The 27,097-nt window shown below is 38.0% G+C and overlaps 2 protein-coding genes and 1 long non-coding RNA gene across 4 annotated transcripts; 1 reads left to right on the forward strand and 2 right to left on the reverse strand.

Moving 5' to 3' along the window:
* Window positions 1-450: 450 nt before the first annotated feature.
* Window positions 451-13,389, reverse strand: LOC111594175. 2 transcript variants are annotated; one of them, XR_002751100.2, is made up of 4 exons: window positions 13,304-13,389; window positions 13,165-13,241; window positions 12,453-12,660; window positions 451-526 (listed from the first exon to the last, which is right to left on the reverse strand). It is a non-coding gene; the product is annotated as an uncharacterized LOC111594175 (long non-coding RNA). The 2 variants fall into 2 exon arrangements; XR_002751101.2 differs by lacking the exons at window positions 451-526; window positions 12,453-12,660 and adding an exon at window positions 12,977-13,103.
* Window positions 13,390-19,489: 6,100 nt separating this feature from the next.
* On the reverse strand, window positions 19,490-21,303 carry LOC111594168 (endonuclease G, mitochondrial). Its single transcript, XM_023307354.2, has 3 exons — window positions 20,963-21,303; window positions 20,706-20,885; window positions 19,490-20,610 (listed from the first exon to the last, which is right to left on the reverse strand). Exons 1-3 carry the CDS (start codon window positions 21,122-21,124, stop codon window positions 19,816-19,818), a joined length of 1,137 nt encoding a protein of 378 aa, XP_023163122.1. The 5' UTR covers window positions 21,125-21,303; the 3' UTR covers window positions 19,490-19,815.
* Window positions 21,304-24,802: 3,499 nt separating this feature from the next.
* LOC111594170 lies at window positions 24,803-25,863 on the forward strand. Its single transcript, XM_023307356.2, has 2 exons — window positions 24,803-25,157; window positions 25,211-25,863. The coding sequence occupies exons 1-2, from the start codon at window positions 24,843-24,845 to the stop codon at window positions 25,628-25,630; spliced, it is 735 nt and encodes a 244-aa protein (XP_023163124.1). The 5' UTR covers window positions 24,803-24,842; the 3' UTR covers window positions 25,631-25,863.
* The last annotated feature ends 1,234 nt before the right edge of the window (window positions 25,864-27,097 follow it).

Raw genomic sequence — 27,097 nt, forward strand, 5'->3', positions numbered from 1 at the left:
CAGATAAAGGGAAAAAGGGAGAGAGGCAGACAGAGAGACAAACAGAGAGACAAACAGGGAAATAAACAGAGAGACAGACAGAGAGAAAGACAGAGAGAGAGACAGACAAAAAGGCAGGCAAAGAGACATCTAGTGAGACAGATAAACTCACAGGTGCAATAGATATACTCCGCTATGCATGCTGATCAAGAACATATTTGCTGAATGGTTAAGGCAATGCTTTCTTCTGGCTGTTACATAACTTAAAAGTATTTTTACAGAGTGTGTCCTGCTCTCCTCTCGCACTCGTTCGCTTTATTGATATTATTGCTTTTCATTTTTGTTTTCATTGAATGTCGTTTAATTTGCAATTGGATTTCAATTTCATAAATTGCATTCAAATGAGAGACGTTTTTTATGGCACTCGCCAGATTTTGATTACAATAATTATGAAACGAGTTGGCAGTTGGCGTCGATTTCCTTATTCACTGCTGCTATCTCGCTCTCATCGCTTGTGTCTTCCTCTTTCGTTGTTGTATATGCAATTCTATTAAAATTTAATTAAAATCCACAATTATTTTTGCCGTTTGCTATTTAATAATTTGCGCGCTTTAATTAGCTTGCTTATTTTATTATTTTAATAACAATTTAATTTTTATATATATTTCAGCTGATTGAGGAAGCTGCGCAGATGCTTTAGGATGAAGTAATTTTCATTTCATTAATTGTTTATATAGTTAAAAGTTGTATTTATATTTCATATATTTAAAATTAAATATGAAAAGACGCAAATGCAAATCTGATCTAAACCTGTTTGAATGGTTTGACATTATATAGTGGAATAAATTTGGCTTAAAATGTAACAAGTTTTAGGCACAAAGTTAGCAATAGAATATGAAACGAATGCTGCTTGGTTTGTTCTGAGCATTGGATCAGAGATCAATGCCTAGAAACTAGATGCTATAAAATAAAGTCAGCCATATATTCAGGCATGAGAAAATATAGGAAATGTTTTGCACTATGTATTCCTGAGAATATGTTTCAAAATTTGTTTTAAAATTTGCAATTATTGAAAGCATGATAAAAATGTTTAAATTATGCACTTTTATCCATAAATATATATATATTAAAATATTATATACATTTCATATTATATATGCAAGAGACAGAAATTTGATTTACTATATAACACAGTCTGAAATGCAAAATCCTTTAAGCAGCTGAACTTCTTTTGCAGCACTAGAAGTTGGGTAGGTAGCTGAAGTATTTCGCCAACATTGTTTACAAGCACTAAGCAGACATTCACCCAATCGCTGAATCCCATCTGACACAGGTGTCAATAAAGTTTACATCATCTTTTAAACTGTAAATGGTCGCACGTTTTATGGCCATTGTACATTGCCCTGTTAAAGACTTTGTCAGGCAATTGAAAGCTGCTATGCTAAAGCCACATTTTGTTTGGGGCGCTTTTGCCTTGTTTTAATTGCAGCTTCGCGAAAGGCCAGAAGAAGCGACGTCGACCGTTATGCTAGTCGGATTAATTGGTAAAGACTTAAGTCTTTGTTACCGTTCCGATTGGCAATTCGCAACAATTGTGAATTCCAATTGCCAATAAATGAAGACACACGGTCGAGTGCCGAAAAATTGATGGAAAGCTGCTTAAAGCGCTTGTAACAGTTAGAAGCCAATGCGATTTATAATTTGCGCAAATGATTTTGCTAGAAATTGCAGACGAAGGAGTGTAGGAAATGTGTAGCAGCTACCCTGTAAATGGCAACCAGAACTGTAATAGAGAGATAGACAGGGTGAGCTATAGAGAGCCAAATATATGTTAGGTAGATATTAGATGCTTAGTATCAATGGAAATTATTATTATTATTATTAAGATTATATTAACTTATATTCCTAATCAAAAGCTCAAAATAAATATGTAGTAATTTATTACCAAGATAAATTGATAAATTGAGTTTCGATGTAGTAGTAGAAATGAATAAGAAATTGCTAAGAATTGGATTTTATTTAAGATACATTTATAAGCAAGAGTCTACATACCAAATTTATAGACTCGTGCTCTAATAGATTTATATAAAGGAAAATTTGTTTATAAGAAATAAGAAAGAAAACCAACTCAAGCAGCTGTAGCTATTTCAGATTCTAAGTTCCATGTATTAATAGAGGACAGATATGGAAGGAAGTAGTTAAAGTCTTGCCTATATTGATGTTTAACTATAATACAAGAGTTGGTATACCAAATTTGGTGGCTATAGGTCTTCCAGCTGCTAAGTTCAAACAATTTGATGAAATGGCTGAGTGTTGTGAAGACTATAGCTTCGTAGACTGCCTTTGTTAGTGACTTTACAGGGTATCTGATAAACAACATAAACCTGCTGATGTATTTGTACAATGAACATCCGTTAAGCGCATTTATTCTAAAACCCCCAACTCAAGCGACTCACTGGCTGACTCTATGCTACTGTATATGAAATTTTGTTTTTCTTACTTTATGTCAGCGCATTAATTAAACAATTCACGTGTGAATTTCCTGGCCGGACATTGAATGTATATGTCTCTCTCTCCCTCTCCCTCTCGCTTTACGACTCCCAGTTGCGTTCTCTCCCTCTCTCTTTCTCTCGCGCTGCTGGGCAGGTACATCCGCCTTAAATCGATATACGATCGAAATAGAAATGAGTTTTTTTGCTGAGATCAGTTTTTGGATTGAATTAATTAATAGAAGTTATCAGTTAGTTCTTAAATTATATACCTTGCCCGGCGTACTATAACTTTTGTTTTGGTTTTGTCTACAGCAAGAAATATTATTTAGCTTAATGTTCGTTGCGGTACAGCCAATAACCGACCTCAAGGCCAAGGCCGTTTTTTCTTGCCTTTTGCTGTTGTTGCTGGTAACAAAAAGCATCGTGTGTTCATTAACTTTTAAGCTGCTCCAACTACCCCACAGCAGAGCTACGCACACGCACACAGAATCATTAAGACGAGCTAATGCCACGCATCGTCCGATTTTGTGCGGCTTTTGTGAATGTCTCTGGCCGCTGCCAACCGCCCTCCCATAAAAAGTGCCGTTTGTGCGTGACTCGCCAGCTGGTGTCGCTCATACCCCATACCCTACCGCTCTAAGTCTCTAAGTCTAATTCTCTTTGGCAAAATTGAAAATCATGTTCCACGTTAGGCAACATCAATCAAAAGATATTTGTTCTAATTGGCGCAGCTTTTATGACTCTCTCACATAGCTATCTCAGTCTCACACACTCGCTCTCTCTGCCTCTTCTTTTAGTACACCCCAATAAGTCAGCTATATAGCAGCCATATCTAGCGGAAGTGGCAAAAATGCAAATTAATTTCATTTTAACACGCAAAGAGTTCGAACACGGGACTCGAACAGGTGTGGGGAAAGAACTCGGCTTTGAATTGCCATAGCCTAGAGCTATGCTAAAGCTAATGCGAAGCGCAAGTTCTGTGCAGAATGACACATCAAACAATTAGTGGAGTTGGCGAGTAGTTGCGACTGCTAGATACTCTATAGGCAGCTGTGAATGCTTGAGAAGCAAATTTGATGCCGTGAAGGTATAAAGATATAGAGGCAGAGAAGAGTTCTTCCACACATATGTGTATGTGTCAGGATGCTGTAGAAGTAAGGCTGTCATGGCATAAACCGATTGACAGTTGAGTTCTCTTCTTAACATTAATGTATAAGAATTACAAAATTTGTATATTATATATTATATTTAGTCATGTCAAATATATTTTAGATTTAGGCATCATCAAGTCGCTGAGGTACTTAAGACTTGTATTCGATAAGTCCTAAAGCTTGCTTTCCTTGAGATATTGATATTCCTGGTATTGATATTCAAGATGTTTTTATTTCAAAGGCGTAAATGATATATACAATTATGAATTATGTATATATACGTAAATATATCTACATATATTAGGCCTTTTCGAGCTATTTAAACTGCCGCAGAACATGCGAAACTCTCACGCAACAGAGCAAGACAAGCAGGCGGCAAGACAATAAACACTAAAATACAAAAAAAAAAAGAAAACAACAGCAACAACAATAACAAATATAATAAATTTCAATGTCACTTACACTTGATTTATAAACAACCACAAAAATGAAGAAAGAAAATAGCTTGAAATATAAAAGCAGCCCTCAGCCCTCAATTTAAATAGAAATCACATCAAAATCAAAATCAAATTGAATTAAATTTAATTGCTTCCTCATTGATTAAACGCTGCGCAGCTTGAACATGAAGGTGCTGAAAGAAAAAGTGCAGCAACTGAAGCTGAATTGAAGCAAAAAGGCCAAACAGCCGCACAAAAGCCCTGACAGAAAGCCATAAAGCGTAAACACGAAATGCAAAAGGCAGTCGAAACGATTTAAGAACCAAAAACAACAATGGCCCCAGCTCGCAGCTACTTCAAGCTAACAATGTTAACGCGGTATGCCGAGACACTCAACTAGAACATAGTCGAGGCAGAAGAAGCAGACAATGATTGCTGCAAGCATAGGTGAATCACTAAATGCTCTTATAGATATAGATGGTTATATAAATGAATATATTCATATTTATATCTATAAATTATATTTCATTGAAGTGATGTTTCTGAACTCTTTGTAGATATTAAAGAAAGTATTAAATTTTTAGTTTTAAATGTATTTTAAGTGAAATATATGTAAAGGGAACAGCTGCTAACGCAATGCCAGCAAAATTACATTATTATATATAAGAAAATATTTTTTATAGAATTTCTTATATAGTCTTAGGCTATAGCTGAAGTATAGATACAAATGGAACCAGATACCTTGTACCTACTATTTCGCTAAACAAATGAAAATTAATCGTTTATTCAAAATGTACTTAAATGATGTTAGCTTATAGCTTATGTTTGTTTTGTTTCAACTGTTTCATTTTAAGCTTAGCTTTCTATTAAAGCTTTAAAATATATGGATCTTATTTAGTAAGTTTCAATCATCATCAATTCATCTATAATCATTCATCTATATATAAATAAATGGAAGCTAGATAGACGTTTGTTTCAGTTAAGATTTTGAAATACATAGCTTTGAGTATATTCGTTTGAGGCAGTGCTGCATGGTTAGTCTCTTTATGGCTTAGCTTGTTTTCTTTGTATTTAAGTGACATACAGTGAAAATTCCCATTAAATAGCAAGGAGAGCTAGCTTAATTTTTAGAACAAAATCGATTCACATGTGATAATCTCTTAAACAAATAAATTTTCTTATTTGAGTCAACAATTTCAGATCATATGCTTATTCTCAGAATAAATATCTACAACGATTTTCATCATATTTGCTTCAGTGCACTGGCCACTGCAGAGTGGTTGGGGGCAGGCCGAGGGCAGTTCGTAAATGCTTGACTCGAATGAAAGAGCCACAGCGAGGGCATTCGGAATTACAATGTAACTTTTAATGGGGCATTTGCGGCCAAAAATGGACAAGTTGTTGGCGTCATTGTTGTTGTAGCTGCTTCTTGTTGTGTTTGTTGTGTGAGTGTGTGTGTGTGTTCGTGTGTCTGTGTCTGTCTCAGCCAAAAGCTAAAACACTTGTTGCCTATTTGATTGCAATTGTTATACAAAGAGCTTTCATTGTAATAACAAAAGCAAAACAATGGCCAACATTTTGTTGTTGTTGTCGTTGCTCTTGTCTATGTGTGTTGGTGTATTGCTGTTTAGTCTGGCATGATAATGATGTTCAGCACCCCGACGCCCTGAAACAACAGTCAGCATCAACATTCACACGAACTTTAACACTTACAGCAACAATGTTGTTGCTCTTATTGTTCTGATTGTTGTTGTTGTTGTTCTTGCAAATCTCGCACAATGGGCGGCCGCACAACAAACACATACACACACCCACACACACACATACACAGCAGTCAAATCTATTACCATTTCAATATGTAGCAAAAAAATCTGTTTCTTTATACCCCGTAGCTATTGGTAATGCGTTAAAAGTTAGGGTATTTGACATTTTAATTGTATAAAAGGATTCTGAATCAGTAGGTTAGGCACATATACGTTATATCTGAAGGAGATAAGACAAGGTTTGACTAACCTTTTTTTTCCCCAATTTTATATTTATTTTACCAGGCAAAGATTGTGCAAAAAATCTTAAAAATGAAACAAAAAAAGTCTCGAAAAATGTGGAAAATTCTATATAAATGTCTTTAGTCATATATTTTTTAAGTTAAAATATTTTTTTTATTTAAAATTTGTTAAGTTTTGAAAAAGTTTTAAGCATTTTGTATGCTTTTGTTGAGAACATATGAAAAAATCGTTTTTTTGTAAATTTACTTTGCATTTTCCAATTTTTTTTTTTATATATTTTTTTTTTATAAAATTTGACACAAATATATACATTTTTTAAACAATTTTTTTTCTTAAAACTTTTCCCATTTTGCATTTTTTTTTTAATTTGAAAGAATTTTTTAATTGTAGACTTATTATTATTATGCGAACTAAATATTATATTATATATATTATTTGCTGTATCGAGATTCAGTCAAAAATGATCTCAAATGCCTTAAGAATCTTCAAATATAAAGAAAGCTGAGTCAAATTAACTTGATGATTATATGAATATATATATAAATATAAGTACAGGGTATAGTGAAGTGTATGATTATTGTGTTATTTTTGCTAGCTATTTTCTTGTTGTATATTTTATTTGTTCTTGTCATGCTGCTCTGCACACAGAGATAAACTTGCCAGAGTGAGAGAGAGAGAGCACGTGGGCTCGAGGTGGTCAGAGGTACAAACGCATTGAGTCCACAAATTAGCAATTCACTTGGCTTTGATGTGAGGTATACGCTTTGATAACAACTGAAATTTTGAGCTGCTCAAGTCGTGGCAGACGTTGCCCTTGCTCCCGACCACCGCCCACACGTATAACTGGATTTTTAGGTGCTGGCCGCTTGATAGATGAGTGTTTGATCATTTGCTGTCTATAGTTAACGAGTTTCAGTTTGTCGCTGACAAACTTAGCGATTTGTTTACAATTTAGATTAATGAACCTCTGCAGCGGCTGCTGCTGCTGTTGTTTCTTCCACAGCTCATCATGTGGTATGCAGGTTAATTAAGAGCTCAGCTTAGAGTTATGTTGGGTTAAGTCAGTCATGCAGTGGATTTGCATAACGAGATGGCAATTAGACATTAGCTGTGCCTCGGTAGAGTCAAGAAGAAGCCAAAGAGCTATTATACTCTCTTTTACATAAGCGATTCTAGGGTATAAACACACAGATACGCACACACACAGATGCTCACTGTAGTTGGCAAAGAATTCAAGTTCGTTGCCTAAGTCATTTGTTTGTATTACAGCTGATTGCCGCTTTTTCGGCTTTTTTCTTCTGTTTTTGCAGTTCAGTTCAGTTCATAACAGTTAGGCACCAGGTGCTACGCCTCGCTTCCCGTCCCGCTTTTTGCTATTGCTGCCTGGGCGGCAGCACATAAAGTACAAGTTCTAATGAAATTTGTCAATAAAAATTCGCAGAATTTTGTACAACAACAGAAGCTAAAGCTAAAGCAAAGCAAAAGCAAAAACAAAAACAAAAATTAAAACAAAAAAAGGCAAGCCATAAAAAGCGAGTAAACAGCAATAACAACAACATCAACAACAAGAACAGCAATAACATTAAACAAACGAATGCTTTTGTTGTTGCTATTGAATCAAATTTACTTTTTTACCGTTTTCAGCGAAAGGAAGACGCAAACACGTACCAAAAAAAATAAAAAAAAAAACAGAACCGAGAGTTATAAATACCTTTCATATACTATATAAATATATGCAAGTTAGTCGCGCATAATTCACTGTGCAAATACATATACATATATATATATATGTATATATATATATCTGTACACAATATTGGAAGTTAAGTATGTGGACCACTCAGTCATTGTCATTGTCAAAGAATTTTATTTTTGGCTTTATTTACTTTGGGATATACACAGAAACTGGTTGAGCATGTGTGTGGCGTAGGAGTCGCCTCTGTCTCTCTCTCTCTCTGCCTCACTCTCACATACTTTCTCTCTATCTCTCGATCTTTGTCTCTGTCTGCTGCTTATGAGTAAGTCAAGTAGTAACCCAGGGCAGGGCCATCAAATTCAAAACAATGCAATTCGCTGTTCAATTCTCTAATTGAAAATCTGTGTCATGAAATGCTTATTGAATGCATCAAGCGCTCATTACACCACATGTATGCATATATGGGCTTAGTTAGACATATACCCTATACTTTCCCCCCTATAAACGTTGTATGTTGTTGCCATGTGCTGGGCTGTGTGCAAAGTCTTGCCAAAGGAAATGTTTTGGCTTACAGATGACCTCAGCGAAGAGTATCAATGAATTTACATCAATGAACATTTAATAAGTTTAATAAATTCATCAAAATACACAGAGTGTAAGTATCTTTTGCTCTTTATCTGTCGTTGACTCCTGTTCCGTGTCGCTCTCTATTTGCATTCCTCTCTTTTCGTCTCTCTCCGTTGTTCTCATTATGCCTTTCTCTCTTTCTCTTATTATACCTCTCTGTTTTCTCTTGCTCGCTAGCTCTCTCTCTCCCTCTCTTTTCTTTGTATTTCTGTCTCTTTTTCTCTATGTTTCTATGTATTCTCTCTCTCACTATTTTTCTCTTGCCCTGTTTTTTTTCTCTCCTTTAGTATTTTTTCTCTTCTCTCTCCTATTCTCTGCTCTGTCCTTCGCTCTCATCTGTCTTTTTCTCTAGCTTTTTCTTTTCTCGTCTCTCTCTTCTTTTCCTCTCTTTCTTATTATAGCTAAACCATTTTCTATCTCTGGATTGTATGCACGTTTTGGGGCTCATCTAGGTAAAGTATATAGAACATTTAGTGTCACAACAGTTTCATATGCGACAGATTCCCTTTTCTAGATTTTCTAGAAATATGTATATATATATATATATATATAAATATATATATAGAGACATACATACATATACATATCTTTGATCTTTGTATTCGCGGCATTTGCTTCATATTAATTATTTATGCAGTTTACGCGATGAAAACATTAAAAATGCAATGCAATTCACTTGAAGGGGTATAGAGAAGGGGCAGCAGAGGGGCACGTTGGGTAGAAGGGGTGTTGGCTGCAAAGGTGTGGTTCAAGGAGGGAGCAGCGGGTGGTAGCTAGTGTGGTGCGACTCCCACGACATTGGCTTTGGTGTAGAGAATAGCGCAATGAATGCATCAAAAGGTGCCACAACAACAACAACAACAATAATTGCTGATGTGTGTGTGTCTGTGTATATGGTATTCATGATGAACTCATGGAATAATTATCCTATGAATGAGCAGTTTGCATGATCATTGCCAAAGCTTCCGCTTTTGTTTTTGCGCTCAGCTGAATTTCGCTCGCTCGCTGTTCTCGTTGTTGTTGCTGCTGGCTGCTTCTTTGCAATTACGCCATGAAAATGTTGCATTTAATGGGCATTTTCTTATGTCATAGCTATAGCTGTGGAGGGTTTTTTCTTCTGCTGCTGCTTCTTTTCATATATAGAGTTAGTTAGTTGGTTAGTCAGTTGCATTCCAACTAATTCACTCAGGCTGTCAGAATGAATTAGATTGAATGAGCTTGCTTCGAATGAGATATACCCTGTAAATTGGTAAACAATGGAGATATCATGTTCTATATATGGATAGCTGGAACCTTATAGCTTGTATGAGCTTGAAAAGATTTGCATATAACTCGAAAGATAAATGAATATTTCTAATGAACTTGGTGTCTCTGCTGGCATATGGGTATTTGGGAAGCTTTATAACTAATTTGATGACTGTAGCATGTATACTCAATGGGTTATGGATATGCCTAAGAGCAACAGCTGTTACTATATTGGAACTGTGGCATATTGGTATACTCTTCTTAGTCTTTGCTTTAGTTACAGGGTATTCTAAGGTTTTCGGTTGCTAGTATATAAATATATATGTCTATAGGGTTAGTTGAATTGGTTAGGGCTACAGCTGCCGCTGCTGCTGCTGCTGTTACTTCATATTTTTTTCCATTTTTCTCACAAGTTGTGCTCGACAGTGTTTGGCTTTTATAAATTCCGCTCAGCTGTTTTGTTGTTGTTGTTTTCTTTCTTTCAGAATTTGGAATTTGCGGATAGAAAACTGAAGAATTGTGTGGAGAGTCGAGCCTAAGTGATGCGCATATAAATGTCGAGCACTCCACTTGGCCCTCAGCCAGGCGCTGCATTCTTCTTCAATAAAACTATGCAAAATTATGTGTAGCATTCCAAGTGCAGTCTGTTTGTCTGTCTACTCCCATGGTATTATTTATATATAAATATATAAATATATATATATATAGTATGTTGTAATCCGCGAAAGCCATTGGATTTAGTTTTGGTTTGGGATTTGGCTGATGGACTGGCCCGACTTTAGCATTTGTTGTTTTGCTCTTCAAGCTCTTCTCATATATATATTTATGCAATTATTATTCTTGCATGCAAAATTTGCAATAAGTTGGCCCAAGCAGCTGACAAAAGCACAACTAATCATAAATGCCATGCCAAGCCACGCCATGCCAGGCCATGCCAGGCCAGGCAATGCCGTGCTATGCCATGCGATGCGATGCGATGCGATGCTATGCATGCCACCAAAATGCTGCCTGCAACATCGTGTAGCACAAGCTGCAGCAGTAACTTGCCTTCCAGCATAACTTAAGATCCTTCTTATTCGTGTCCAATGCTTTTTGCAATTTCAAATTGAAAAAAGAAAAGCAAACGCGCTGCCATAGGCAGGTGTTTAACAAACTTTCGAGCTAGAAGATTGTCAAGAACTTGAATGGGCTTTTGGACTAAGATTTAATAATATCATTCTTAGTTTTATTAGCCATAATTTGCATAAATCCAAAACTAATTTAGATGGCTAAGGATGCATTAAATACATATAAAGCTCAAGATAAATTAAAATTAATTTTGTTCATCACATAAAGCACAAATCAAATCTATTTTAGTTTCTTTAAATGTGTTCTTCTTTTCTTTTCTATTCCGCATAAACAAATGAGAGTAATATAGTCTGAAGTGATCAACTAGAAGATATCCGGTACTCATTTTGCAATCTCTCTCTCAGTATCCATACCTACAGCTGGTACATAGATGAGAAGACGTATCTGTTTGTGTTTTACTAGATCATTCATCTAATACACAATAATCTCTCTAATAGTCTACAGCCAAGAACTATTTTGCATACAGATCAAAGGAAAGCTTACTTTAAGTGTCGCTAGCTTGAGTCCTTTATACACGCAGTCAAGTGTTTGTTCAGTGGAATTTTATAGCTTATACAAATTCAATATTTCAGTGTCTTTCTCTGACTCACGGAGGTGGGTCGTGTCGTGTCCACTTTAATATGCTCGAGCAGCATCAGCTGGTGAGTCAATAGAGTCTATATCGTACTTGTTTGTTGTAGTTTGTTTATATGTTTCAAATAAATTGGTCCGAAATACTATATCATAATTGGAAGCGGTCAAGAGCTGGTAGCTTGCATGAAGACTTTGAAGATTTGTTCTTCATATGCAAATTCTGCTGAGTAACTGAATAGTATATCATAACGAGATGTCTATAGAAAATGTGTTTAAATGTTTTCTCTGCACTTGCGCATTGTGCATTTGCCACAAGTTGGCAGCTCTTGTTGCAGCTTTGCCAACTCGTTTGGGGGTTTATTTTTTATGGATGCCAAAGGTTTTTAATTGCTTTCACGCATTGGACTGCTAATTTATTCCTTCGTTTTTTTTTCGACTTTCATGAATCAGTGGACAGTTCTCAAATTGCGAACCATTTGTCCCTTGTTGTTGTTGTGGTCGCTGCTTATAAAAAACGAGCTTAATGCAGTCGCGCGCTGCAACTGAAATCTGAGCAAACTTCGAATTTTGTCAGTCTCCAAGCAAGAGACAGAGAGAGAGAGAGAGAGCGAGGCGAGTGGGTAGCGGGAGCGAGCGAGCAACAGTGTGACTTTTGCCTGCAGACCGTTGTTTAAAATCGCATAAATTTCATAAAGCTTTTGCCTGGCGAACAAAGAAAATCGTTTGTCATATGATTAATGAAACGCCAAAGCAGTCATTTCCCTGCCTCCCGCTCTCACTCGTTCTGGCCCACCCCCAGCTCATTGCAGCCTGCAGCGTCCCGTCAAGCTTATAAGCCTCATATATATAGTATGCTTGGTGCCAGTCCCGCTGTGCTGGTTCTGGGGCTTTGTATACCCATTGTATACGGATGTGTATATAACAGGCTGAGACTATACCAGAATATCGATAAGATAAGTTGATCACGTTGGTCACACTCGCCTCTGAGTATGCCAGCTTGTACAGACTTCAATAATACTTGCTTTATACCTTACACAGAACAAGTGAGTTCAATATAGACATACAGAGCATAGGGTATCAAATAGTCGTGCACTGCCCACTAGGGCGCTCTTACTTACCTGCTACTTCTTTCTCTTTTCGTTTTGAGACATTTTGTCGTGTCACAGCTCAAAGTGAGTTTTGTGGTTGGCGGGCGAGGCGATGGCAGCGGAGGCCGTCTCGTCCTGGCCCCTTTGACCGCAAGCGTGACAAGGATAGCGCCCACTCCTCAGAACGGCAGGGCGTGGTCGAAGTTCGCTTCAATTGTACGAAATTAATTTGCGGTCACTGTTTGTGTGGACGTATATGTAGCATGTGGGCAAACGGGAATGGCAACGGCAAATGGAATGGGTTCCAGGTATTTAACAAAACAAAAAAAAAATAAATAAAAATTAACAAACAACGAAAATTGCAATCGTCATTGGGTCTCGGGCCGATTGTCGATGGTCGATTGTCGCGTTTGTCACACAATTTGTTAAAAATTTGTTGTTGCCAAAAGTCGCGTCGGTTCAATGAATTTCTTTGTACATTTTTGTTATTGCCTGACCTTGAACATGATTTCATTTGCTGCTTGCGTCTCTTGCATCGCAGTTGCTGTTGCTGTTGCTGTTGCTGCCTCTTTGCCAGCAGCTGTTAAAATTACGTTAAAATTATTTCATTTGACCAGCGCTTGACTGCAGCAGCTCATCAGCTCATACCCTAACCGAAGGCAAGCTTCATGCCATGCCAGGCTATAGCAGAAATGTATATTTGTGCACAGAGCGCAATGTATTTGATTAATAATTTACTTACCTCTTATAGATTTCTACTTGACGTAGTTTTCGTTAACGTTTTACTGGCAACACTTCTTACTTGGAATATGCAAAGTTCTTAAAAAATTGATTTTCACAATTAAAAAAATACGTAGACTAAGCTACACTTTTCTATATACCTTGTGTGTGTTTCATAAACGTTTTACAGACAGCGTCAAGAGTTTGTTTGCAAAGCTGCCTTTAAGTAGTGGCTTCGGGCCTGAAATGAAACTCGAATGTAGTATTTATTTATTTTTTTTTTTTATATTTTTCCCCATTTGAATTTGCTTTTAGTAAACGTTTTACTGACTGCAGTTGGCATTGAAATTCTGAAAATAGAAATATAATTTATGCTCTGAGTTCAGATCAAGCTATAGTTCGATTTTGCGTTTTTCATCAACTTTATCTTTTGTAAATTTCAGTTTTTCCATTTTGCAGAGCATTGTGCGGTCAGCTTCTCCTCTTGGGCATTGCATGTCTTTAAAATACAAATTGCAACTGCTGCACAAAAATTGTAACAATCAGCGCAGCAATCCAAACGAACGTAAAAAAAAAACAAAGCCAAAAAAAATAAATGCAGCCAAAAAAGCGCCAGAAGAAGAGTTTGTAAATTGGCTAAATGCCAGGCTAAATGAAATGTGCAGCAGAATTCACAATTTCGCTTGACTCGGGCACAGCTGCCGCCGTGTGTTGCACCTTGCAATCCTTCAGCTTCTGACTCCTTTGCTTCCTCTTCGGCATCAATTGTTTTTCGTTTTTTTTTTGTGTGTTGCGCACAGAACGCCCCACAAACAATCACTTACAAGCTGCTAAATTGCATAATCATCGCAATGCAATCAGTTGGCTGTTGGCCGTTGGCTCAGCCTGCTGCCTTTTGGTAATTGTTGCCATTATTTGCTCAAAGAATGACACACACACACTCACATACGCACACACATGCAATTGGGCAGCTGCAGAGATAAGAAATCATAAAGCACAAAGTTTGCCTCATTCTGATTCTGCTCTGATGCTTTCTCATCCGTTCAGCCAGCCTCCATTCCAGCTCTCACTCATCCGCAGTCTTATCTGAAGTTGAAAGTCTCCTCTCTGGCCTCAGCTTCCTTTGTTTCAATGCTCAGTTACCCTCCTTTGATTTGTTTGCCTCAGCCAGCCGGTAGAGTACAACTTCATCATTTGTTTTTGGTTTTTGCACTTTGCTTCCACTGCTGCCGCCCCTACTACTTGGCAGTCTTTGCAGCAAAGCTTCAGCATCTTCTCATGCTTCGCTCACATCTTATACTCAAGCGCATCTTCTACATCCTTCGACTCAGCTTCATTCTCATCCTTGATCATTGCCTCCTTCCATTCGTTCAATCTGCTGTTGCTGCTGCTGCTGCTTCACCTTCTTCTTCAGCGCAATTTGCAAAGCAAACAAAAGCCAAATCATGAAATGAAATGCAATCAAAATGCCTCCAACAGTCTACCTACCCACTTCTCGACTGTGTTCTCGCCCCCTCTTACCGCCCCCTCCCTCCTTCGGGACTCCCGCTCAATCGAGCAATTTTTTGTGGATTTTTCGCGCGTTGCTCTTTAATTTATTTGCACTGGCCAATGCCACACCCCATTAGTTGATTTTCGGCCAGTTGGGCGAGAGGGAAGCGCGGTGGTGAGGAGAGGGCAGGCTCGTGGGGCAGCTGACAAGAGGTGGGCGCACATTAAGTGCATCTGTGTGTTTTTTATGCGCGTTGCCAGCCAGGTTGTTGTGCCCCCCAGCCACGATAAGCAGTTGGCTAACATTTGCCGTGTGTCCCGCGTAGTCTTTTATTAAATTTATGTGCGGCAGCCGTGCGCAAAGAAATTTGCTCTTAAAAGATACCCTGGAGACCGACAGAGAGAAAGAGAGAGAGTGACTACTATGCAGTGGCTAAAGAGCTGAAGCTCAGGCATTAGATTCTTTTAGTACAAAAAATTCACTGAAACACTTTATGTGTATATATTCCTTTATTCTAGAAAATAATAAGAATATATCTTAACATAGAAACTCTCAGAAATAGTTGCAAAGAAATTATTTTTTTTTTCAATATGCTGAAAATATCAGAATAAAGATTTTCTTTAATATAACCCAAAGCACTCAGCTGTTTTATAAGCTTCCAGCTTTTGTAGTATTCAAATAATGCTTCAAACACAAATTATCGATTATTATCGATCATGGACAATTAGAATAAGTTATCGAAAAAGGAATTAATTTATACTTGATATGTTGTAATGGACAGATGGTCGGACAGACTTGACTAGATCAGCTCAGCTTGTCCTTCAAATCAATAATATATATATTTTATGGGCTCTGCCACGCCTGCTGATAGTTGTAAAATTTTAATATGCCCAGAGTGCTTGAAATCTCAAGTTTATTTAGAGTTTGAGTGTGCTAACTAAGAGCCAAGCACAGGGTATTTGCTAGCCTATCATTGTGCAATTTGCAAGTTTTTTTTTTGTTTTATTTTTATATTGCGGCCAAATGGCATGAAAGCGAATTTGATTTGAAAATTGCATACGCTTGGCGATTCTTACATTCTCCCGGTGCTCAGTCGTTGAGTCTTTGAGTCTGCGGATCGTCTTCAGTTGCAGGAGGCAGCGACCGCCCCATCATTTTGGCTTAACATCCATGTTGATTGACTGCCCAAGTGCGGCCAGCGGCGTCAAGCGACAGCTAACGGTGCGCCTTTTTGGCTTCCAAAGCGAGCCAACGAGCCAGCGAGCGATCATTTAAAATGCATAAAACTCATTTCGTTGATTAATTGCCGCGTGTTGTCGTCTTCTATCGCAACGGCTTTGATCCAGCTCAGCAAAATCAACTCAATGGCAACAACAGCAACAGCAGCAGCAGCAGCAGCAGCAGCAGCAGCAGCAGCCGCAGCTGCAGTTTCATTTTCTCCTATTTAATATCCTAGATACATGTCGATAAATTGTATTGATTTTGAGAGAACTGCATTAGCTAGGGGTACATTAGTTAGCTTAACTACTTTGTCTCTCTCTCTATATCTCTTTCTCCCTCTCGCTCTCTCTATTACCATGTGGAGCTTTGGCTTAGAGCATTCAAGTTTCGTCTTATGCCTGTTTTCCCAACGACTAATTTAAATTGGCTGCCGCCTTACGGTACATCTTGGTCTTAGGGTGTCGTGTGTTAGTGGCTCAAATGTAATGCAAATTGACTTAATTGAAAATTAATGTAAATATTTATGCATACTTCGTGTTGAAGCCAACTCGATTCTATGCAAGCTAAATCAACAGAGAGCGAGGGACAGAGAGTGAGAGAAATAAATGGACTTTAATTTTCGGTAGCCAACTCGTGCCTCGATAACGCTGCGCCAGTCCAGCAGCTAAGATAGATGCGCTTTTAAATGCTGCACCACTTCAAATGAATATATCTGTATATATATATGTATATATATATATACATATATATACACGCGCGATAACAGCAGCGGACTGATAAAAAAACGAAACGCAACGAAATAATACTAATAAATAAATAAATAAAACAATTCCAAATGTTCGGCGCTTTGCTTCTAACGGCTGTTTGTTTACTTTGCTTTTTTTTCTGTTTTCATCTAATGAGCCGATGGAGATGTGTAAATTTTGGTTCATTTGCATTCGAGCCGAGCGTGCAGCGCGACGCATTTAGATATCGTACAGACTTCAATCGAAAGCCACAGGCACAGTCAGAGTCAGAGTCACAGTCACAGACGCAGCCTCCCCATATGCTGCTTGCCACATGCCACATGCATTATTGATGATGACTCAACACACGCACTCCAGCACAGCGTCACCTCTTGACTGTGGAAAGTACTCTCTGGCAGGGCTAACAGGTAGCTCTAGCCATATAAAGAGAGCATTGGCTAAGCCTCGATGAATAAAGCCTGGCATCAAAAAGAGGTCAGCTTTGACTAAGTCTAATGTAAGGACTAAGATTAGGATATGCTGAAAGCTGAGCTTGTTCGATTTTAATTAACGTAAATTGACGTAAAGTAAGGTCACGTGACGTAACGTAACGTAAGCTCAAAACGTGTGAGCAATTCAGCATAATTTATATATTACTTTTGACTTTTCCAAAGTAATAAGCGCGCAAAAGGACTCTAGTCGAGCCTATACGTCTAGGAGATACCCTGAATCTATCGCAGAGCTGCTATGTCAATCATTTGACGCTCCTTTGATACCTTCAGCTTCTGTCATACTCAATTTAATCGATCAACTTATCGATACTGATAATAAACAAATGAAATGAGTTATCGAAATACAATAAATTACTCGCGCTACATAGCGTATACCCTATATAAATTGAAGATTATTCCAGCGAGGTTTTATGATTCTCAATTTTCAATAATTAATTTTTGAAAATTGATTCATCTAAGAAATTTAACAAAATTTGTTTTCCCAAACTTTTATTTAATTTAAAATCTAGGCTAACCACAAATGAAATCGCTTATATTTTAGCATAGCTGTCGAGCCTCTACTTCGCTTATTATGCACAGCGTTTCTATAGCTTCCCTAAAAAATTGTTTAACTTCAGATGTTGGACCAGCCTCTCTGTACAATTAGAGATATTAGCTAACTATACAAAAGATACACACAGACATAAAGCACAATTTGTCGTGCATAATCTACCTTCCGCAATACACCTTTTTGTTTTCCGTGTCTATGCCCCTTTATTGTACATCTTTTGTGCTAACAGCTTCATATAGCAAAACAAATGACTTAAGACACAAACTAGCTGCAATTGACCCCCAAAAAGCAGCACTTAACGGTAACTCGCTAGCTGGCTCTGTGTGTGTGACCTTCAGCAAACAAAATTCACTTATTTCAACAACAACAACAACAACAACAATTTTCACACACAACACGCACACAACTCGAAGTGCTGCCAAGTGCGTTTGTCCATTTACATAATTGTCACACGGGCTGTTGCCGCTTGATGTCTGTGCCATTAACCAACTGCAGCGACTGTTGCTAGCAAAAGCAGCAGCAGCAACAACAACAGCAGCATTTCAATTTGCTTTGCTTGCTGTTGTTGCTCTTCAAAATGTAATTAACCTCAAGCTGGATCGTTTTTTTTTTCTTTTTCGTTTCGACCTTTTTTTGCGTCATTTTAAGAACTGCGACGACTACTTCAAGTAATTAAGCAAAGCTAAAAGTTCATGTTAATTGTCCAGCACGACAAAACTACAACAGGTACATACACACATATACACACGCACAATTATGCCCCGAAAAGGTCAAAGACTAAAAGAATTGTCAAGCGTGGACAGGCCAGGGCCTGATATGAGTACGGGGCAAGGCAAAAAGCAGAATAGAGTGCTTCGTTAAATGTATGGGGGAGGGGTGAAGGGGGGTGGCTACAATCTGAAGTTGAGTCATTGAGTCGGGCCGCTTTTGTTGGTTTGTTGGGTTCTGTCGCACGGCGGAAGCAACGAACGACAAATTTTTTTCGTTCTTTTTTTTGTGCTGTGTTTTGTTATTGCGCTACTCAATCTGCCCCCTGCTCCTCTGACTCTCTCTCTCTCTCTCTCTTGCTCTTTTTCTATAGCTCACTCGCTTGCTCTCACCTGTTTTTTTATTTTTATTTTAGCAAAATGCCGTTAGTTTTGTGCGAACACACGGTGTGAATGATACTTTAATTACATGAACGCAGCAACAAAAAAGTCAGTGAAAAAAAACAAAACGAAAAAAAAATAAAGTTGAATTATAATGAAAATTAAACATGCACAGATTTTGGCTAAGTGCTCAGAGCGAGAGCGAGAGCGTGAGAGAGAGAGAGATGGAGATAGATACACAAAAAGAGAGAAAGAGAAAGGAAGTCAGAATCGGAGCTATTTCTCTAGATTCTTCTCCAGCAAAAAGTAAACAAAGCAAACAGCAACAAATCTAAATTAAGCTAAAAAAAATGAAAACAAAATAAAACCAATAAAAAAATCAGTAACGTCTTGTAGAGAAAACTTGAAACAAATCTTAAATTTTAGCTTAGGCATTGAAAGGGAATTTCTATTGCGAAGGCAAGCTCAAGTTCCAATTTGAGTAGAGCAGAAATTAATGTTAGATAAGACTAGAAACTACGGCGGGGCTTGCTCAAAAACTTTAGTGAATTTTGATGTTCCTTGGATAACGTATTTTTATTTAGAAATTTAGATTAAATAAATATAAGGAAAAAAACGCAGTCACAATTTTTTCTTAGATCAAGCTAAGCAGAGCAGAGTGAAAAATCGTAGTCTCAGTGAACAATAAATGAACAGTCGAATCGGACTACAGTAATAAAGAACAAAATGTGAGACATAGTTACAGAACTTTGTTTATTGTTGTAAAAAGCATTTTATGGATTCGTATGCAGTGTCTGGCCATCCTCAAACTTGAAGTTGTAGTTCTTATGGGAGTGAAAAAAATGCGTCTTGCGCGAATTCAGTCTTGATATGGCTTTTGATAAATACACTTAATTTATTGGTAAACAGAGTCCTGCAATGCTCGGAACAGTGAGAGAGTACTATTTGAACTGTTCGTACCATAGATTTAAAACATTCAATTATTGTAACGGTTCTGTGTTGAATTGGAATTATGCGCAGCAGCCTCCCAAGCATATTGATGCTCAATAAGAGCGACTTTGCAGTACATAACAGATTTGGCTGTCTCATTCCGCTTGTCGTGCAGTTGCATCATTGTGATGCAGTTGCGGCCGCCTTTCGCCGTCGTAGAACTTCAGTCCGGCAAAGTGCTCGATGTCACGGATATTGGACATGAATGCGCTTAAATCTAGATTGTCTTCGACCTCGGTATTCGGCACAACATAGCCCTCCATATAGGGTAGATATTCGTTATCCTTGCATTCGGCTATTATCACCTTGAAGAAGTGCGTTGGCACAGCCACCGTATTCATGCCAATTACCTGATGTCTGATTGCCCAATTACGGAATGTGATGCGCTGGGGCATAAAGAGCGGACCCGTATAGACATATACCGAGCCGCATTTGATAGCTAATTCGCGTACGTACGCCTCGAGACGTGTCCATATGTTCGATTGGAGTCCTTTACAGACTGGCGCTATATTTGGCATTATGAACGTCTCAAGATATTTCAATTGATCGGAGCAATAGTTTTGCGGCGATGCCATATGTCCGCCTACCCAATCGGTATTCTTATAATCTCGCTGGCTGGCACGGAATATAAGCGGAATTTGCGAATCAACTAGATATTCCGCTTGTACAATCTTAGTACAATCTAATGCGTATTGGCTCACGTCTTCGCGCTCTATATGCTCGCATACCCAGTGCGCGATTCGATTTCGTCTATCATAAGAGAGCACAAAGTTACGATAAACATGTATATCATCCAGACCGGGAAAGCCATATTTCATTAGGCTGGCCACATGGAGGGGTTCAGGCTCGGACACCGTTTCGCTGCCCAGCGAGAAGGTGAAGAACATGGTCTAGAGGCAGTTGAAAGGACTGTTAATGTTATCATATGACGAGAATCGTCATCATCGATGGACTCTACATCGATGGTCTACACTCGACAGCTTACCACGGCGTTCATGTTGATTTGAAACCATTTAACATAGTTGGCAAATACCGAATCTGATACCTCGGACTCTCTCGGTGTAACCTGCGCCACAGAGTCTCCGATAGGTCTGTCAACTGATGTTAGCTCGGTGACTTCGCCGGACTCGTTGAACGATTGGCGACGTTGAACCACAAGTCTTAGCTAAGCATACCAATCATGATCGATTAGAAGTATCGAGAGTATCGAGTATTCGAATATAGTTTGAATCTAGTACTTACTGCCTGAAAAATCTGCTGACGACGTTGAAAGATATATGGATCATTTTCCATTGTTGATTGTAGATTACGATACGAGCTATCCTGCTGCAAAACGGCGCCGGCAACAAACCCCAAGAAACCCGTGAGTACGGCCAATGATATGGGTACAGTTAGTGGCAGCATTGCCAATTAGTGCTACCATATGAACACATGGAATGTTGATCGAGCGTATTGGCTCAAGTTCGCGTTGGGAGGCTGCAGAATGCAACGAATTTTCCAAAATTGTGCTTTAGAAATGCTTTTAGCAAACCTCCCAATGTAACTACGACATTTTGATATCTTAAACATATGTAGCATACCGAAGTGAAACGAAACTCAAATGTAACCAAATTTAGCTCATTGAGACTCAAGGATTGCTATAGTTCGACATGAAATATTTGCTAGTTCAAATTGATTTTTCCTTGGCTATATAAATAGGTAAAGTTCTCTAAGAACTCAGGAGCTATTGAAGCTACAAATAAAAAAATGTTGTTTATGAACTCTATTTAAACTAGGAATCTAAACTTTTATTCTAGTTATGGGGAAATACTTAATATAACGCGGGAAAGTTCTGTAAGAATTCAGGAAGCACTGCAGCTAGACCTAATCAATTTTGTTGTGGACTCCAAGAATTTTAATTTTGGTTCAAGTTATAGGGAAATGTCTCTGCTATAGTCTAACCAGGTAGATCTCTTTCAGAGCTCAGGAAGTACTCAATTTTAAGAAGAAGAATTAATCAATTTTGTTTATGGACTCTACTTAAACTAAGAATCTTAAGTCTCATTCAAGTTATGGGAAAATACTTGTATAGCCATATAATCGCCAAGACTTGTCTTAAACCAAGAATGCTTCTGTCTGTTCAAGTTATGGAGAATTGCTCGTATATATATGGAAATATTTATATTTAGTTTTAGATTTTAGAAAATATGAATTGCAAAATATTATTTAGTTTCGTGCAATTTAGAGCTTAATTTGCAGCCAGGCGTTCTTCAGTTATGCTCTAATGACAGACTTTATGTACGAGTTGAATGGCAATAACAACAACAACAACAAGAACGCCAGTCGGTGCCCGCCCCTTTGGGCAAACCTTCCCCATTGACCCTCACCCAAATTGTGAGAGCCGCACAGCCCTGGCACGCAAAACTATCGCAGCAGACGATGAACTAACTGCCCATTTAACAACACTAATGCATATGTATGCCATATATATATATATATATATATATATAAGTATAAGCAACCGTCATCAGCCATGAGAAGCACGAGAATTTCGCATAAATTTAGTTTGAGACAGAGCCAAAGAAGAAGAGAAATAAAAGCAAGTGCGCTACAAAGTTAATGCGCTTCGCGTTAGGAACTTTGAAAATATCTCTTAATACACTCGCTGGCAGTCCAAGCGTACAGAATTTATGTGAGCTTTGCAAACATTATGAGTGCCCAGCGACCCCTCAGCTGATGCTATCGAAATACGTATATGAAATGCTGCTAGCTAAAGTTCATGTTAAAGCTAACGTCAACGTAGTAGAAGCTGTCATATTTATGAATAATTTTGATTAGAACTGAGCAAAGTTGTGAAATATAAATTTTAGTTGTCAGAAAAAAAAAGTTTCCTTTAATTTAGCGTTGATTATATGCTTAGCAATATTAGCTGAAATGTCCTTTAGTTATGATAATGTGTATTAATATGTGGCAACGCTGCAAACTTCAGTTAAAAAGGCAACCTGAAAATGCTCTTTTTCAATTTGACGTTGCATAAATTCTAGAGATCATATCAGCCTATAGCTATAGCTGGTAACAATCCAGAATGTAAGCGTCTATATAAACAATGTTATTAGCAAGGTGGCAACGCTGTTAGTTAAATATTTAATGATTAGAGTGTGAAGTGACGGCTGAATAAGCAAACGAATTGCAAATTGTTTTAGAAGCGGCGTTGCCAGATGTGTAATGTACAACTAGGTGGCAACGCTGCCATGGTAGATTATATAAAGCTTAATATATACACTTTTAACTGACTTGATTATGGCATGATTTTATGCTGACACACACTCTAACTGAAAGTCAAATTTTGACAGCAACTTGTTAGACTCTAAGGGAACTCAAATTGCGAAAGTGTATTTAAGCTTTGTCAATCGATCGTAGAAATGTGATGTTCGTGTGGGAATAACCACAATTGTGGTAAGCCACAGCGGCATTAGGCGGAAGCCGCAGTTAACGACAGAAAACACAAAATTTAAACTAGAACCCACAACGAAAGTATGAGGAAGACAAGAAGAAGACTCTTTCAAAAGCCAAAGCCAGCTGTAAATAGTCGTCAAAGCATTTTTGTGACGTTTTATTGTTTCCGATAAAGAAGCCAAGTTATGAACTATGATGCGAATTGATAGCGCATCCACAGCAAGACTACCAACAACAATAAACAATAAGAAGTCGAAGAGGAAGAGGAAGATATATAACGAGGCAGTTGGACCAAACCGGTGACAAGTCGTAAAAGCAAACAACAACCGACAACAAGTGGCAAAACTCATTTGACTTCCGAACTTTCAGACATCGATTTTGTTGTTGTTGCAGCAGCTTCCATACCCATTATCATTATTCATCCCGGCTAGCCCACACCCTGTATGCTGCATTCGATAATGAGCTAAGGCTACAAATTATGTGCATGCCATACGAGCTTAGCGCTCGATCAATTGAACTGGGATTTTCGGAGTCGAAAGAACGAAACAAACAAAAGCACCAGGGGGCCCACGTTCCAATATCCGAATTGCCTATGCGTAGGCACGTCGTATTTATGTATATACACGATCAGCATTATCACGCCCAAGGATTGTATTTAGCTGAGATCAATGCAACGCTTGCTGGGTGGCATACGTTGACAGTGGGCCGTAAGCTGATGAGCTCTAAACGCTGTTTTGTTAAACGGTTGAGCTGTCTTCGCCTCCACAAAGCTTAAAATGGGCTTAACGAGAGCTACCAAAATAATAAAAGTAAATAAAAAGGCTTAACGCATCAATTGTGCTGATTGCATACAAATGCGGTTTCAATGCAATCGAATAATAAATAAATATTTCACTTCATTCGAACTTAGCTTAAACAACTTGCGACTTATAAGATTTCATTTGATTTGATCCTTACTCCTTGCTATGTTTCTTAGGCTTTTGTATGAGTAATCTCAGCTTACTGAAAATAATTTCATATCAGATCTTAGATCTGAGGCTTACCATAGTTAAGATGGGTAGATATTATATAGAGATAAAGTACACGGACTCATGGTTATACTTCTTTGCATTGCTATACTTCTTTGAGAACTAGCTCTTAGCTTGTATTCTATAGATCTATTCCTCGATCAATATATGAGAAGTGAAATGACCAAACTGAAAAGGAAAAGGGCTAAAGGAAATTACTACTCGATAGAAGGCTTACCTAAGCACTTTTATGTTTGGAAAACTCAACTATATAACATATTTGGAGTGCAAAAAGCATTGGTCTAATAGATATACTCAACAGCTGAGCTGGTTTCAGATAGCCCTTATAGATCGATTTATTCTGGTTTCGGCTTCAGTTTCAGTAGATCACAAATATGGCTAACTGTTTTGATTGCTATTGTTATACAATTGTTTCACTTCTCGAATTTTGAATGAACTTAAATTTGTACAAAGTTGGCGTGGCATTGTCGAAAGGCTCGTATAGCCTAACATTTATTTTCAGTATACACAACTAGCTCAAGCAGTAAACATAACAAAAGTTAACTCAAGGCAAAAATAAATGTACTAAAATTTTTATTCTAAATATTAGTTACTGAAATATATATATATATGTAACTATATTTTTTTTGTATATATATATATATTTGACGTAAGTTAAAATGAAATTACGTAGCGGTCGCGAAATAAATGTAGATCTGAATGATGGCGGTGCCGATCTTTTTGATAGCTCTGCTGCTGCCGCTGGCACCCGTGCTGGGGCTGGCAATGCAGCAGGTGGCACGCGTCGCGTCGACAGTGATCGCCCTATTCGCCGTATCACACGCCTTAATTCAACTGAAGGTGCTATACTCGCCGGACTAGCAACCTCCCCGGAACGCCGTAACGGGCGGGCCCAATCGAGTGCTGCGAAGCGTTATCGTAATCGAAATCAAAATCGCAATCAAAATCGCATTACGCCCATGGCCACCAAGCAGGTAAAGTAACGTTGATTTAGAAAAGGGTGTAGATAACTGTTATGCCATTCCAGAGATCCGCACCTAAGCCCGTGGTCGAAAATACGGCTACTGCTGCTCTGGAGGAGCTCAACATGCTAACGGCCGCCGTTAGCGGACGTGATGTAAAACCGCCTGGCGCTCGCACAGTGAGCGTCCGTTCAACGAGATGTTTGCAACAGATGCGGCGTCCGCGTGCTCCGCCCAGCGTTCCAAATACCAATTGTATGTTCCCAACTAGATACACCATGTTCTTCGTTCGTCAGTTTTTGAGTCAATGCGAGAAAGGTACCTATTCCGGATCAGATATTGTTGATGTTGTCGTCGGATGGCCGCAAACTGTTTTATCTTCAATTGGATCTACTACAACCACTGAGACAGAGTCTGACGATAATACTACTCAACAGACGGAATCATCAGCTCCTTCGAGCTCCCTTAATGAGTCGGAAAACTAACATCGTTCAAAATGTCCCTATCAATATATATGTATATATATATATATATTTATATATATATTTGATTTGCTTTCGGTTTAGTTCGCAAATTTTTAATCGCATTTTCCTTTTGCTATTTGGCCATCAGAGAATTGTTCTCAATTTGTTATAAGTTTGTATTATGAAGTTATGAAGTTGACTAGCATTAACAAAGATAATAAAAAAATCCACTGGGGGAATTTTAGAACAAAAAATATATTTGTCCACATTAAGAACATCAGAAATGAAATTATCTGAGGTAACTGTCTGATGATACTGTATGCAAAAATGATCATGATCATGAAAATGGTTGTGAAACTATCTGATGGAACTCTCTGAACTGATGTTTGTTGAAGATACTGTCTAATGAAACTATCTGAAGAATGTTTTTGCTGAATCTGACTGATGAAAATCTGAAACCACCTGATGAAACATTGAGTTCAATGCCAATGAGCCCCAACTGAAAAAAATTGATGAAATAAATATAAAATTATCTGATGAATGTTTTATGAATTTGAAAATTCGTCTGATGAAATTCTCTGTCTGACAAAATTGTTTAATGAACTACCTAATGAAATTGTTTGATGAAACTCCCTTATGAAGTTGTTTGATAAATTTAATTGATTTAACTTTATGATAAAGCTATATGTAACTATCTGATGAATCTAAATGATGAATCTTTTTCATGAAGTGATAAAACTATCTATCGATCTTTCTACATTTCATCATATATGAGTGCTGCTCATTCAGTTCTTATAGAGTTGAATAAGCTTTCTACTGTCTGCTTTTATAGGGTAAATAATGAGCAATATAGACAGGCATAATATAATTATGTTTAAATCGCTTGATACCCTGTAATACTTGTTGAAATCTAAATTGCTTCTGAGTCGAAAAAATGTATTTACGTGCCACACACAGAGACATGCATCACGCATGTGGCAACAACTCAAAAGAATTGCGAAATGTTGCTATTGTTGCTGATGTTGTTGTTGCAGGCAGTCTGTCGAGCCAGCTGGAATTTGAAGTGTTTAGCATGGTAAATGTTGCGTTTATAAATTTAAAAACCTATAATAAAGTCATTTGCTCAAGCCATGTGCAACAGGCGGTTGCTGCTGCTGCCGCTGCTGTTGCTGTTTGTTGTTGCGAGTTGTTGTTTTTATAGCTGCTGCAGGCAGTTGGCTAAATTTGGTGTCTGGCAGCCCCAGCATACGAGCCTGACGACAGGCAACAGACTGAAAGCCGAAGAAGCGACAAGTGCAACAGCAACAACAACTTGTTGCGCTGATTATTGTGTTCAATTTTAATTTGTGCAACATTTTGTGGCCAAAATTGTTTCTTTCGCGCTGTTGACAATTGATCTGATTGTTCCTGTGGCAGCAGCAGCAACTGTTGCTCGTTTTCTATATCAACTGGCTATCTACAGGCGCAACTGCCAAGCACTGATTGCTG

The sequence above is a fragment of the Drosophila hydei genome, unplaced genomic scaffold (genome assembly GCF_003285905.1).
Source record: "Drosophila hydei strain 15085-1641.00,03,60 unplaced genomic scaffold, DhydRS2 tig00000090-arrow-arrow-pilon, whole genome shotgun sequence".
In the NCBI taxonomy this organism is placed as follows: Eukaryota; Metazoa; Arthropoda; class Insecta; order Diptera; family Drosophilidae; genus Drosophila; species Drosophila hydei.